Source organism: Lynx rufus, unplaced genomic scaffold (genome assembly GCF_022079265.1).
Source record: "Lynx rufus isolate CCGP_SWC_20201006 ecotype Redwood Valley unplaced genomic scaffold, mLynRuf1.p SCAF_17, whole genome shotgun sequence".
Classification (NCBI taxonomy): Eukaryota; Metazoa; Chordata; class Mammalia; order Carnivora; family Felidae; genus Lynx; species Lynx rufus.
In genome coordinates, this window is record NW_025814831.1 from 16129678 (window position 1) to 16144636 (window position 14959).

The 14959-nt window shown below is 36.6% G+C and overlaps 1 protein-coding gene across 4 annotated transcripts in view; it reads left to right on the forward strand.

The window, feature by feature from the left end:
* The window catches only part of EML5 (EMAP like 5), a 180163-nt gene that overhangs the window by 70865 nt on the left and 94339 nt on the right, over positions 1 to 14959 (forward strand). For all 4 annotated transcript variants that reach the window (XM_047080248.1, XM_047080247.1, XM_047080249.1 and 1 more), the window contains exons 11-14: positions 5640 to 5807; positions 6678 to 6784; positions 9950 to 10068; positions 11257 to 11443. In XM_047080248.1, the coding sequence (XP_046936204.1) occupies positions 5640 to 5807; positions 6678 to 6784; positions 9950 to 10068; positions 11257 to 11443 (581 nt within the window). The remainder of the gene's footprint in view (positions 1 to 5639; positions 5808 to 6677; positions 6785 to 9949; positions 10069 to 11256; positions 11444 to 14959) is intronic.

Below are 14959 nucleotides of genomic sequence, written 5' to 3' on the forward strand. Positions count from 1 at the left end.
GCGTCATCCATAAGTAATGCTAAGTGTGTTAATAAAGCCTAGCTAAATCTCTAGTAATTAAAGTATCCTGTTTCTGGATCCCACCACGTAGCCAGGACATGAGAGTCAGTGGCACAAAAGATTTTATTATGGGGGCGCCTGGGTGGCCCAGTCGGTTAGGCGTCCGACTTCGGCTCAGGTCACGATCTCGTGGTCTATGAGTTTGAGCCCCGTGTCGGACTCTGTGCTGACCGCTCAGCGCCTGGAACCTGTTTCAGATTCTGTGTCTCCCTCTGTCTCTGACCCTCCCCCATTCATGCTCTGTCTCTGTCTCAAAAATAAATAAACGTTAAAAAAAAAATTAAAAAAAAAGGTTTTATTATGACTCAAGATGAAACTTGCTTAGTTAGAAGGTGTGTGGAATCAGTAAGATTAATCATGATGGTCTTAATCTTAGACATTGATTCTGCACACTGTTTCGTATACTGACCCTATGCAAAAACAAAAATAATTTTCTGAGCTTTCTTAGTCAAGTGAATTGGATTTATTGACAGTTTTTATCTTTTGTAACAGGGAAGGATATTTCTGTTGCACAGTTATTTCATTTTTACAATGTATAGTATTCTGAATTTTGGGAATATTTTACTGAAGTCTTAGAAAAATTAGTCTTATTCAGTCACTGCTTCAAGAATATAAATTGTTTTCCTTATTTTTCTTTTTGTGATATTTTTATTAGAAATTTTATGGTAAAGGTTTTTATTTCTAGGCACTTGTGAGTTAGCTTGAGACTGGGTAAGTAATTGGGGGAACAGAAGATAGGATATAACTGCTGCATCTTTTTAAAAATATATATATTATTTTTAGAGGAAGACAAAGAGCGTGATTTGGGGAGAGGGGCAGAGGGAGAGAGAGAGAATCCCAAACAGGCTCCATGCTCAGTGCTGAGCCCAACTTGGGGCTGGATCCCATGACCCTGGGATCATGACTTGAGCTGAAATCAAGAATCTGATGCTCAACTGACTGAGCCACCCAGGTGCCACATAACTACTGCATCTTTAATGAATTAGTAGAAATATTTTAAGATTCTGCGTTTATTGAATTTATATACTTACATAAAGTTAGTATTACTAGAAAAATTCTCTTTTAGATTAGTTATGAAGTTTTACATTCTTTTTTTTTAATGTTTATTTTTGAGAGAGCGCAGGTAGGGGTGGGGCAGAGAGAGGGGACAGAACATCTGACTCTTGATTTTGGCTCAGGTCATGATTGTTGTGGGATCAAGGGTTGTGGAATCAAGCCCCGTGTTGGGCTCCACACTGAGCATAGAGCCTGCTTAAGATTCTCTCTCCCTCCCCCTCTTACCTGCTTGTGTTTGTTCTCAAAAAAAAGAAGGGGGGGAGGGTAGGTGATGGGCATTGAAGAGGGCATCTTTTGGGATGAGCACTGGGTGTTGTATGGAAACCAATTTGACAATAAATTTCATATATTAAAAAAAGATACATTTCATGCGTTTATTCTTCTGTGGTGGACATTTGAATAATTTCCAGTTTTTGCTATTATATGCAAGTTTCTCAAAGATGTATACTTAGGAGTGAAATTGCTGGGTCATAGAGAATTTATAAGAAAATGCCAAATTGTTTTCCAAAGTGGTTATACCATTCTTAAAACCCTGTTGATCCACATCCTTTTCAACACTCGGCATTGCTACACTTTTTAATTTGTGTAAGTCTAATTAGTTTAAATGGTGTCTCACTGTGGTCTTAATTTTCATTTATCTAGTGAGATGGATCATTTCCCCATTGTTTTTGGTTTTCTTCATTTCCTTTTCTGTCAAACATGGGCTTAATATCTTTTGCCTATTTTTCTATGGAGTTGTTTTTTTTATTAAGTTATTTTCTACTCTAAATACAAATGATTTGTAATTTTTATGGGTTGCAAATGTGTTTTTCCAGTTTTTTACTTACTTTTATAACAATTACAATAATTACTATTATTGTGCCTTTTGTTGACCAGTTCTTAATTGCAACGTAGTCAAATCTGTCTCTTTTTTTTGATGAATAGTTCTGTTTTGTGTATTAAAATAATATTGTACTAGGATCAGATAGTGTCGTATTTTATAAAAAAAAGTGTTAAGGTCATTAAAACATAGTTAAATAGGAAAATATCTTTTGTCATATTGCTACAATTTATTGAAGGGATTAGCTCATATTGATTTTATACTAAAATATACTTTAAAACAATTAGAAAAGAAATGGGATCACCAAAAAAATTTTTCAGTGTATTGCTTTAGCCTCATCAAGAATTGTCTTCCCCTTCTCCTTGAAATCAGGAAGTTCCTATGACCATTCTATCTTGTTCCCATAAATCTTTTCTCTGAAACATTCTAATTGATGACATACTATTTAGGCCTTACCTATTCTTCTGTCATTTCCTGTCTTAGGCCAGGGTTTTCATAGTGAAGGAACTTTGAGAGCTTATAATCTAACTTCTATCAGAATGGAAATGGAGTCCAAGAGAGGTTACGTGATGTGCTCAAGCTCCTGTGCTATTAAGTAGTCAAGCAGACTCTTTAGCAAGCTGTAGTCTTTTTATTTCAATTTCTAATATTCTTTACATCACGTTTTGTCCCCTTTTGTAAGGGTTGGAGTCATGTTCATGCCCTCTGATTTCCTTCAATATTCTTCCCTCTTCTATAACCTAGTATTCTAACTCAAGTGTACATAGTAAAGGGAAATGTGATCTTTGTTTTTCTTTCTTTTTCTTCAAATAGTTAATGAATATTTCTTGTGTTCCAGGCACTAGGGGGATATAGAATAAACAAGATGCTATCTCTGTCCTCAGAGAGCTTATAGTTTATTAGAGGAATTAGCAAGTAAATAGATTATTACATTTCAGTGTTGTAAGTGTAATTACACAGGGTAATCACAGGGAATTCTGGAAACATGTAGGATGATACTGTTGGTTTTAGTGAGTCAGAGTCACTTTGTGAAAGGTGGGACATTGAGGTTCACTTTTAAGATACCTGTTTCTCATAGTTAAATAAGCAGTGCTGATTATTAAATAATTATTAATATTGTCCATTTAATTATAAATAACTAGCTTCCCTTAGACTTATTCTATAACTTGTTAAGCTGCCATGGTTCTTTCTTCCAGAGAGATTGATCTTTGAGTAGTTGTAGAATACAATTTGGAAGGGACTCAGAGGGTTATCTATAACTTAGAGAGTTATTTACAACTCTCTTGGGGCTATTGCCCATTGCAGTTAATTAGAATACATGCTCATATAACTTCCTCATATGCCTAAATATGACAATATTAGTACATCTTAAAAACTCGGAATTTTGGGGGCGCCTGGGTGGCTCAGCCGGTTAAGCGGCTGACTTCGGCTCAGGTCATGATCTCGCGGTCCGTGAGTTCGAGCCCCGTGTCGGGCTCTGTGATGACAGCTCAGAGCCTGGAGCCTGTTTCAGATTCTGTGTCTCCCTCTCTCTGACCCTCCCCCGTTCATGCTTTGTCTCTCTCTGTCTCAAAAATAAACGTTTAAGAAAAAATTTAATAAAAAAAGCTCAGAATTTTGTTTGCTGGAATCTCTGGCTTTACTTTCTCTTTTAGTATATATTTTTTTCTTTTTGAGAGAGAGTGAGCAGAGAAGAGGCAAAGAGAGAGGGGGAGAAAGAAAGATAGAATCCCAAGCAGGCTCCATGCTGTCAATACAGAGCCTGACACAGGGCTTGATCTCATGAACCATGAGATCATGACGTGAACTGAGATCGAGAGTCAAACACTTAATGACTGAGCCACCCAGACACCCTTCTGGCTTTACTTTTTTAAGACTCTGGTGGCTAAGAGTACTTAAAGGACCCCATCAAAGAAAGTAATAGCCAAAGTCCTCTCGATGATTAAATTATGCATTCTCATATGAGAGAGATGGGACTAAATCTTACCGTATTGGACTTTCCTGGGTGAACTGTGGCAGGTTACCTATCTAGAAAGTTACTGACTTGTATTTAGCTACATAAAAAAAATTGGTTCCTAAAATTTAACAGCATTGCTATTAAGCAGCAGTAAATTGTAATTTTAGATGAGTCTTGGTCAAATCTTTTATGCTTTCATTAAGATGCTATCCCTAAATTCATAGCCAAGGTAAAAGTCCATCTCCAGATTTTAATTGATGGAGCTTTGCCATCCTGACATACAGGCCTTCTGTAACTTAATTTAAAAATTTTAAAACATTGGGGCACCTGGTAGCTCAGTTGGTTAAGCTTCCGACTCTTGATTTCGGGTCAGGTCATGAACTCATGGTTGTGGGATCTAGCCCTGCATCAAGCTTTCCACTGAGCTTGGAGCCTGGTTGGGATATTCATTCATTCATTCATTCATTCATTCATTCATATTCTCTCTCTCTCTCTCTCTCTCTGTCTCACACACGCACACTTGTGCATACTCTCTCAAAAAAAAATTTTTTTTAAACATTGTCAAATGAAGCCAAACATTATTGTATCCAATGTACTCTAATAGGGATGTGTATATTTTGCCAAATATTAGGTTTAAGCAGGATGTAGAGAATGTTTTTTGAACTTAGAAACACAAAAGCGGTTCTTATAATCACACACATTATTTTTAAAAAATCGCCTACAGGGGCTTCTGCACAGCTTAGTAAGTGTCTGTCTGGCGATCTTGGCTCAGGTCATGATCTCTCAGTTCATGAGTTCGAGACCTGTGTCAGGCTCTGCGCTGGCAGGATGGAACCTGGTTGGGATTCTGCCTCTCCTTCTCTCTCCCCTTCCACTACTCATGCATGTGCTCTCTCAAAATAAATAAACTTAAAAATAATAAAAATAAAAATTAACCACAAAGTTAGACAGTTCCTTTACAGTTAGAGAAATCTGGTGTATAATACCTTAACCAAATGATACAGCCTATCCCTAATGATAGAACTTTGCCCCTTGAAATGATGTATCCAAAAGGATACATCACTTATGCCAAAAAAAAACACATCATCTGAATCTAATCATGAAGAAACATTAGACAAGCTTAGGTTGAAGAACATTTTAGAAAACATATAGGTTTAAGGAATTACTATAAAGGATAGTTTTTGGGACAACTGGGCATATTTTATTTTTATTAATATGGGGTTTTGATTTTTGAATGTTGAACCAACATTGCATTCCTGGCATACATCCCATTTGGTCATGCTGTATATTCCTTTCTGTATGTTGTTGTATTTTGTTGATGGCTTAAGTTTTAGAAGGATCCTCTGATTGCTAGGGCTAGGAGGGATGGGGGTCGAGTAGGCTAGTTGAATTTCACTTAAAAACCAAAGGGTTCAGGTCATAACATTCAAATTTTGTGATGTGGAATCAGTTGATGCCTTTGTGGCTGCAGGCTTTTCTTTGAGCAGTAAGAAAATGCCTCACAACCCTTGGGGTTCCTACCAAATTCCATTGTGAATCAGTAGAGCAAAGACTTACATCCCTTCATGTAGGCTCATTGATTTAATTCAATAAACTTTTGAATTAATATTTTTACTCTTTGATCCTAGTTAAGATATTGGAAGGAGGATGTATTTGTTCAGGTATAGAAATTGTGGTTTGAAGTGGTATTTTTGTGTGTGTGTTGGCGTTTGTTTATCAATTTAAAGGCATATTTTTTTGTTTTAGGAGCCAAGTTTAAAAAATATATTGGCCATTCGGCTCATGTAACTAATATCAGGTGGTCACATGACTATCAGTGGGTTATTTCTATTGGTGGAGCAGATCACTCTGTCTTCCAGTGGAAATTTATTCCTGAAAGAAAACTAAAAGATGCTCTTCACATAGCACCCCAAGGTGAGTAGTATACACTGCCTGAACAGTAACCCTAAAGTAGTGATTTTACTGTTGAAATGTCATTAGTCTTAGTAAGTTAACAGTATAGTTTTTTGTTAGTGGAAATGTTAAAATCCTAGCTGTATGTGTTTCGAGTCAGATATCAGCATGGAATACAAAGTACTTTTGAGTGTGTTTTAATCCATGGACGGATGAGTGAAATAAGTTACATTATCGAAACAAACATTCAGTGCATTCTTGGGGAGATAGATATCTAGGTTTCATATATAGTTATATATGAACATGATTATCTAATGTTAATTCATTTGTTGCATATAGTATTTTCTAGATATTTTTCATGTTAATTATAGGTCATATTCACTTACATTTGCCCAGCATTCAAGTTCGATGCAGCAGTTGTTGTGGCACCAGTAAAGGCATTTAAAATTTTTTTTTCAACGTTTATTTATTTTTTGGGGGACAGAGAGAGACAGAGCATGAACGGGGGAGGGGCAGAGAGAGAGGGAGACACAGAATCGGAAACAGGCTCCAGGCTCTGAGCCATCAGCCCAGAGCCTGACGCAGGGCTCGAACTCCCGGACCGCGAGATCGTGACCTGGCTGAAGTCGGATGCTTAACCGACTGCGCCACCCAGGCGCCCCAGTAAAGGCATTTAAAGTAGCTGTTGAGTTTATGGTGAGGTGGAGGGGAAGGTGATCTGTGATACCATTTACTGACATCTGTGTTTCTTGAATAGATCATGTCATGTGATTGTTTTATGGCTTGTCACCATGTCAGTTGGCACAGGCAGCTCTAATCATTAATTTTACAGTGCTGTTTTGAAAATGAATATTCTTTAAACAAGTAGTGTTTCATTTTTAAAAATTACAGAAAGTCTGGCTGACTCTAATAGTGATGAATCAGATTCAGATCTGTCTGATGTTCCAGAACTGGATTCTGAAATTGAACAAGAGACACAGCTTACCTACCGTCGGCAGGTAATTTTTATTATCATGTGATTTTTTTCTGAAAAACTCTAGTTTCTTTTTTATCTTGCTCCCTGTTGTTTATTGATTTATTGTTATCTTTTGTGGTTTTTAATTTTCCAAGGAATGTTTTTCTATTGCAGTTTTTCTCCTTTAAGAGTTAAAGTACACTTGTGTAAAATGTTCCTTTATAATGAGTGCTTGATATATTAAGTATGCCTGTAATTCTGTTTGCCTATAGCTTTTTGTCGCAGTAAAGTTGCATTTATCTTCTTTAAAATATTTTCTTATGAAGCATTAGAGTTTTGGGGTGCCTGGGTGGCTCAGTCTGTTAAATGTCCAACTCTTGATTTCGGCTCAGTTCATGATCTCACTGTTTGTGGGATCGAGCTCCTCATTGGACTCTGTGCTGGCAGCACAGAGCCTGCTTCGGATTCTCTATCTCCCTCTCTTTCTGCTCCTCCCCGACCTGTGTGCTCATGCACATGTGTGCACACACATTCTCTCAAAATAAGTAAACATTAAGAAAAATAAGACATTGTTAAAAAAATAATTTCATCCCAGCTAGTATCATCCTCACTGGGGAAGAACTGAGAACTTTCCCCCTGAGATCAGGAACATGACAGAGATGTTCACTCTCACCACTCTTGTTCAGTATAGTACTGGAAGTCGTAGCCTCAGCAATCAGACGACAAAATGAAATAAAAGGCATCCAAATTGGCAAAGAAGTCCAAGTTTCACTTTTTGCAGCTGACAATATATACTACATAGAAAGCCCAAAAGACTCCACCAAGAAATAGTGTATAGAAGTTGGTTGCATTTCTATATACCAATAATGAGGCAATAGAGATATCAAGGAAAAGATACCATTTACAATTGCACCAAAACCCATAAAATACCTAGGAATAAACATAACCAAAGAGGTAAAAAATCTGTACACACTGAAATCTATAGAAAGCTTATGACGGAAATTGAAGAGGACACAAAGAAATGGAAAACATTCCATGCTTATGGATTGGAAGAACAAATGTTGTTAAAATGTCAATACTACCTAAACCAATCTACATATTCAATGCAGTCCCTATCAAAATAGCACCAGCATTCTTTACAGAGCTAGAACAAACAATCCTAAAATTTGTATGGAACCACAGAAAACCCCGAATAGCCAAAGCAATCTTGAAAAAGAAAACCAAAGCTGGAGCTATCACAATCCTGGACTTTAACCTATATTTCAAAGCTGTAATCATCAAGACAGTATGGTATTATCACAAAAAGAGACAAATAGATAAATGGAATAGAGTAGAGAACCCAGAAATGGACCCACAAATATATGGCCAAATAATCTTTGACAAAGCGGGAAAGAATATCCAGTGGAAAAAAGATAATCTCTTTAACAAATGGTGCTGGGAGAACTGGACAGCAACATGCAGAAGAATGAACCTGGACCTCTTTCTTGCATCATACATAAAAATAAATTGAAAATGGTTGAAAGACCTAAATGTAAGACAGGAAAGACATCAAAATCCTAGAGGAGAAAAAAGGCAGCAACCTCTTTGACCTCAGCCACAGCAACTTCTTACTTGACATGTCTCTGGAGGTAAGGGAAATGAAAGCAAAAATGAACTTTTGGGACCTCATCAAGATAAGAAAGCTTCTACACAGTGAAGGAAACAGTCAACAAAGCTGAAAGGCAGGGGCACCTGGATGGCTCAGTCAGGTAAGCATCTGACTTTGGCTCAGGTCATCATCTCATGATGATTCGTGGGTTTGAGCCCCATGTCAGGCTCTGTACTGACAGCTTGGAGCCTGAGCCTGCTTCAGATTCTGTGTCTCCCTCTCTTTCTGCCCCTCCTTGGCTCATGCTCTCACTCTCTCAAAAAATAAACAAACATTAAAAAAAAAAAAAAGCTGAAAGGCAACGAGTGGAATGGGAGAAGATATTTGTAAATGACATGTTGGAAAAAGGGTTAGTATCCAAATACTTATCAAACTCAACACCCAAAAAACCCAAATAATCCAGTGAAGAAACAGGCAAAAGACATGAACAGACACTTTTCCAAAGAAGACATCCAGATGGCAAACAGACACATGAAAAGATGCTCAACATTGCTCATCATGTTGAAATACAAATCAAAACCGCAAGGAGATACCACCTCACACCAGTCAGAATAGCTAAAATTAACAACTCAGGAAACAGATGTTGGCGAGGAAGGGGAACCCTATTGCACTGTTGGCGGGAATGTAAACTGGTGCAGCCACTCTGGAAAACAGTGGGAGGTTCCTCAAATAATTAAAAATAGAACTACCCTACGACCCAGCAATTGCACTACTAGGAATTTATCTAAAGGATACAAAAATGCTGATTCAAAGGAGCATGTGCACTCCAATGTTTATAGCAGCACTATCAACAATAGCCAAATTGTGGAAAGAGTCCAAATGTCCATCAACTAATGAATGAATTAAGAATTCAAGAATTATATGCATATATATATATATATATATATATATACACACACATATACATACACACACACACATACATACATACATGTAATGGAATATTACTCAGCAAAGAAAAAGGAGGAAATCTTGCCATTTGCAACAACGTGGATGGAACTGGAGGATATTATGCTAAGCGAAATAAGTCAGAGAAAGATACATGATTTCACTCATGTGGAATTTGAGAAAATTAACAGATGCACGTTGGGGAAGGGAAGGAAAAATAAGATAAAAACAGGGAGACAAACCATAAGAGACTCTTAAATACAGAGAACAAACTGAGGATTGATAGGGGGGTTAGTGAGGGGTTGGGTTAAATGAGTGACGGGCATTAAGGAGGGGACTTTTCAGGATGAGCACTGGGTGTCATATGTAAGAGATGAAACAATGAGTTCTGTTCCTGAAGCCAAGACTACACTGTATGTTAACTAACTTGAGGATAAAAATAATAATAATAATTTCATGGAACACTAAATATGTATTTGTCAGTGCGATACACAGAAAATGTAAATTTGTTGTTTCCAAGGAAGAAAATTTCATAAAATGCCTTCTTATTTAAGTGTTAAAACTTTACTAAGCGTTAGTAACAACAATGTCTGAAAGTTACATTAGGAACCTGTGAACACCTTTATTAATTTGTATTCTAAGATTATTTTTACTTCTGTACATTATTTAAAGGTTTACAAAGAAGATCTACCTCAGCTTAAAGAACAGTACAAGGAGAGACAAAAAGGCGGTACTTCTAAAAGAAGAGAGCGGGCTCCAGGAAATAGCCTCCGACTGCACTTTGTTCATGGGTATGAAACAACTATTATTCATTTGTGTGTTTACATATTGGTTCACATTTAGTAGCTTTGTGACTTTGAGCACACTTTGGTGACTTAGAATATTGTCTGGTGCATGATGAGCACTATATAAGTGCTTAAGTGTTGAAAATAAATTTGTCTTATTAAAGTTTAGTATTACATTTATAGAAATGGAGTTCTTTAAACAAATGAAAATAAGTAAAATGTAAGAGATTATCATTTCCCCTAAATATTTCTGATTTGGAATTATATTGTGCCCCCTTTTTTTTTGGCCTGCATTTGGCCCTTGTATTTTAATTTCAATAAGATACAGTTTCTGAATTTTCTTAGAACATCTGGCAATACAAGTGTCATATTTCATCCTGAAACAACAGACTCTCCATTCAGTCCTTCCCTTCTCTGCTACCCAGTAATCATTTTCTTACCTGACTGATAATGCTGTCAGGAATTTGAAAAAGGATTCATTTAGTAAGAATATTGTATCTCTGGTGTTAAAATAGGAAGTATTTCTTTGTAGTTATATATTATATATTGAGTTTCTTTGAAGCACAAAAGAAGGGTTGCTATAAATGGAATTATATTGACTATTTAAAAAATATTCAGCTATTTTTTCTGGATGTGTATAATATTTTAGAATTGTTTGAACATTTTTGGGGTATACTCATGATTCAACAATGTGTACAGAAGGGTACATTTTGAAAATCCTTTCCCAGGGAGCTCCCCTCTACTTGCTAGGTGGGATACTGAGTCATGAATCTTTTAATAAAACCAATTAGATATTCAAAAAAACAAAAACAAGAAAGAAAATCTTCCCAGCTCTGCCCTTCCAGCCATCATTTTTCACCTTCCAAGGGCATTTTCTTCCCTTTCACTCGTAAAAAAGTAACAACTTTTGTTTAATGGTACACAAATTTAGTATCATGCAAATAGTAGTATACTATATATACTTTTCTGCACCTTTCTTTTTCATTCAGTATTATATCTTGGATTTAGCTTTTTGTAATCAGAACAGTTCATAAACGTTTATGGAATTTGAGATGCTTGTATTTTGTTTTAGTTGTGTAGTATCTTGTAAAACTGGAAATTGACCTAAAAGGTACCTATTTCTTCTCTGTATAGTCCATATTGACCAGATATAAGTCTAATGTTAATTTTATATGATATGTTTTCTATATTCAGTTACAGAGGTTATGACTGTCGAAGTAACCTTTTTTATACTCAAATTGGTGAGATTGTGTACCATGTCGCAGCAGTGGGTGTCATTTATAATCGGCAACAGAACACACAGCGCTTTTACCTGGGTCATGATGATGATATTCTTTGCCTGGCTCTTCATCCTTTGAAAGACTATGTGGCAACAGGCCAGGTAAGGCCTTTGAAAGACTATATGGCAATAGGACAGATATGTTAGACCTTTGTTTGGGTTTACAGTTAGGTTAGTCCACTTTTTAAAAAAAATCTCTCTTGTATTCTAGGAAATGAAGAATAAAGAATTCTTTACAAATAAAATTTACCCCCAATTTTTTCCTACTGTTTTCCTTAGAGTTTTATTGTTTTGATTTTTTCTTTTTTTATTTGGAACTAAAAGTTTTGGCTTGTCATCCTCCTGTCCGGATATATATTTTTTAATTAGTAGAGTAAACAAAGCAACATAAAGACTAGAAATCTTCTTTAAGTTGAGTTAGCTAAAATAATGAAATTAACAAATGTTCTGTGACAAACAGGATGACTACATTTTTGTTTTACAACCATGATGGTAACCATTCAGGTTTACCAAAGTACAAAGCAGAAATGTTGAAATAGAAGACTGAGAAAAGTTTTGACTGATACTTCTCTATGTGGGTATTCTTAGAGAAGGAGGAAAAGGGTGATGTTTATACATTCTTTCTATATGTAAGCACCTTACTAGTTTCTTAGTATATATGGTTGACCCTTGAACAACACAAGTTTGAACTGCATGGCTCCACTTACGTGTAGATTTTTCACAGTACTGTAAATGTGTTTTCCTTTGACTATGTTGTCAATAAGGCTTCTTTCTGGTCAACAGTTAAGTTTTTTGAGAGTCAAAAGTTATACGTGGATTTTGGACTGTGCAGGGATTGACACCTGAACCCCCACGTTGTTCAGAGATCAACCCTATTTCACTCTTGTCACCTCTTTTACAGGGAAACCATTTCCATTTACAAATGAGGAAGTTTAGGTTTGAAGAAATTAAATAATTTTCTGAAAGATCTTAGAGCTAATAAATGGTAAAGCTTAAAGCTCCCTTAGTCTGTCTGGCTTTTTAAACTGTGTGTAAATCTACCTTCTAGGATACATTGAGGTGTGGAGGTCAGCAACTTGCATCACTCTGTAGAGCTTTCCTGAAAGCAGAAAACACTCTTTCTTTCTTCTTTCCCCCGTCTTCCTTCCCTTCGTTTGTGCCTCCCTCTTGCTCAGTCTTTCCTTCCTTTTTCCTCCCTCCTTTCTTCCATTTCTTCAAAAACATTCATAGAGCACATGCTGTGTACCAGGAAATGTGCTGTGCTGGGAATATAAGGATAAATAAGGCATGGTCTTGCCATGGTAAACATACATATTCTGAGGGGGAAGGCATACATGCAAGAAAAGTCGTGATACAAGGTTATAAGTGTAAATAAAGCAGGGTTTCTTAACCTTGACACTATTGACATTTTGGGCCAGCTAATTCTTTGTTGTGAGAATAGTTGCATTGTCGCGTACAGTGTAATCCTATGTATTGCAGGATGTTTAGCAGCATCCCTGGCCTCTACTCACTAGATGTCTATTAACACCACCCACCCAATTGTGGTAACCAAAAATGTCTCCACAATGTCAGATGTTTCCTGGGAGGCAAAGATGGACCCCTGCTGAGAACCACGAATGAGGAGATATGCATAAATTCCTTTTGCAGTGTAACAAAGGACTGATTAATTGTGCCTAATAGAATCAGGGAAACCTTCATGGAGATGATGACATTTGCACTGAGCAGTTTACCTGACAGGGGAGGTTGGAGAAAGTATTCCAAGTATGTTATTTGGAAAAGTGGGGCAAAAATCCCACAAAACACAGCTTATTTAAAAAACTGTGAGTAGCCTGAAGTATTCAAATCTTAGGGGCATGATGAAGAACTAATTAAAAGGATTGGTGAGGTCCTCAGGGGCACTGTTTATCTTTACCTTTAGTTTATGTAAAAGATTCCTCTTAAAGCACAATTATTTACCCATTGCATTTGGCAAGGAGTTTCAGTGTTAAGTTGTTCTGGCAGTACTCTAATGAAAGCTGTATAAAAACTGGTCATTTGCTACCATGATTCTGGGATTGGAGAGAATTCAAGTTAGATTAAATTAAAAGTCATTATGCCCACAGGACATCCCTGGATACCTACTGTAGGGGAGGCACAATTTTAAGTCTAGACGTCCTAGATTTTCAGCTGGGGCTCTTTAACAAAAAAATCAATGTAAAAAAGAAGAACAAAAAGTTTATTAACAGGTGTAGTGCATATCACGTTGGAGAAATCTAAACCAAAGTAACTCAGAATGATGGCTTATATTTCCACCTTGTATAGAAAACAGCAGATTCTTAAAGAAATGACAGGACAAAGGAAAGCAGTTTTAGGCTTCTAAGGGCCACAGGCTGTGGGAAGGTATATATAGGATGAAACTCCTGGAGTAAGGTTTCTTTGGATTCCTCTTGTGCTGTCTCTGGGCTGAGTCTGTCTCCAGTAAAGGGAGAACTTACATAATCAACCGGTTGTATAATGTCAAATGTATCTCAATATAGTTGAAAAAATTGTGTATATATACATATATATATATATACACACACACACATATATATACACACATATATGTATAATTATCATATGTATACAAATATGTGTATATCTATATATTGCATTTATGCAGAAAAGGAGGTGGAGTTTGGGGGGGGGGCTGTTTCTTTATTGCCCTCAGCTGAAAATAATTTCTGTGTCAAAGAGGCATATTTTGGGGTGATATATTCTGGTTTCCTTCACCATCAAGCCATAGGTCTTTTGCTTCTGGCTTCACTTGAACAACAGTACTCTGCTTTAGGCATTGCAGAGTCCAACCCTTTCTCCCAAGGCACAGGCTTACACTGCCTTCCCTATTTCTCCCAGTGCTTTCCGCTTCTTTCCTGTATTACATTTCAACCAGCCAGTCTCATTTCTATAATTACAGACTTTTAAAATAAATGTTTCTTAAAACTGTTAAAAATGAAAAAAATATATCAAAAGTAAAAGTATTTCTGAAGTGTTTTATCTGAGGGCTTTGAAATTTAGATGACAAATCTAAATGGTGTTTTGTTGGAGTAGAGTACAAATAATGCTCCTTTGTCATGAACTGTGATTGTAATTGGAGGTGAAAGAAACTGAAAGAATATTACCTGACAACTTGAATATGTTGACTATACCCTAATTTTAAAATTTTAATTCAAATCTGTTGAGTGCTTCTTATTTGAAAGCATTAAATGTCTTGGGGAAACACGAAGATAATTCAGCGGCTGCCACTGTCAAGAGCTCACAATCTAATATGAGTTGGAGGAATATACAATTCACTAAAAATTTACCTAAAACACACTCACTTAGATATCTTGTGGGTAGCTCAGATTCAGCGTGTCCAAAATGGAGATAAATGAGATTCAGCTTTCCTTTCAAACCTGCTTATCCTGGTATTTCCTACTTAGAACATGACGTTAAATTAGCCTGGTTGCCTAAGCCCGAGAATCTGACTTGTTCTCTTCACCCAATAGAGCCAGTCAGTCCCAGAGCTGCATCCAAGATTTGCCCTGAATATAGCTTAGTTCTCTACCATGACTACATCTGTGCCTTGTTGTTTTGTTTTTGTATTTTACCTTATCTCTG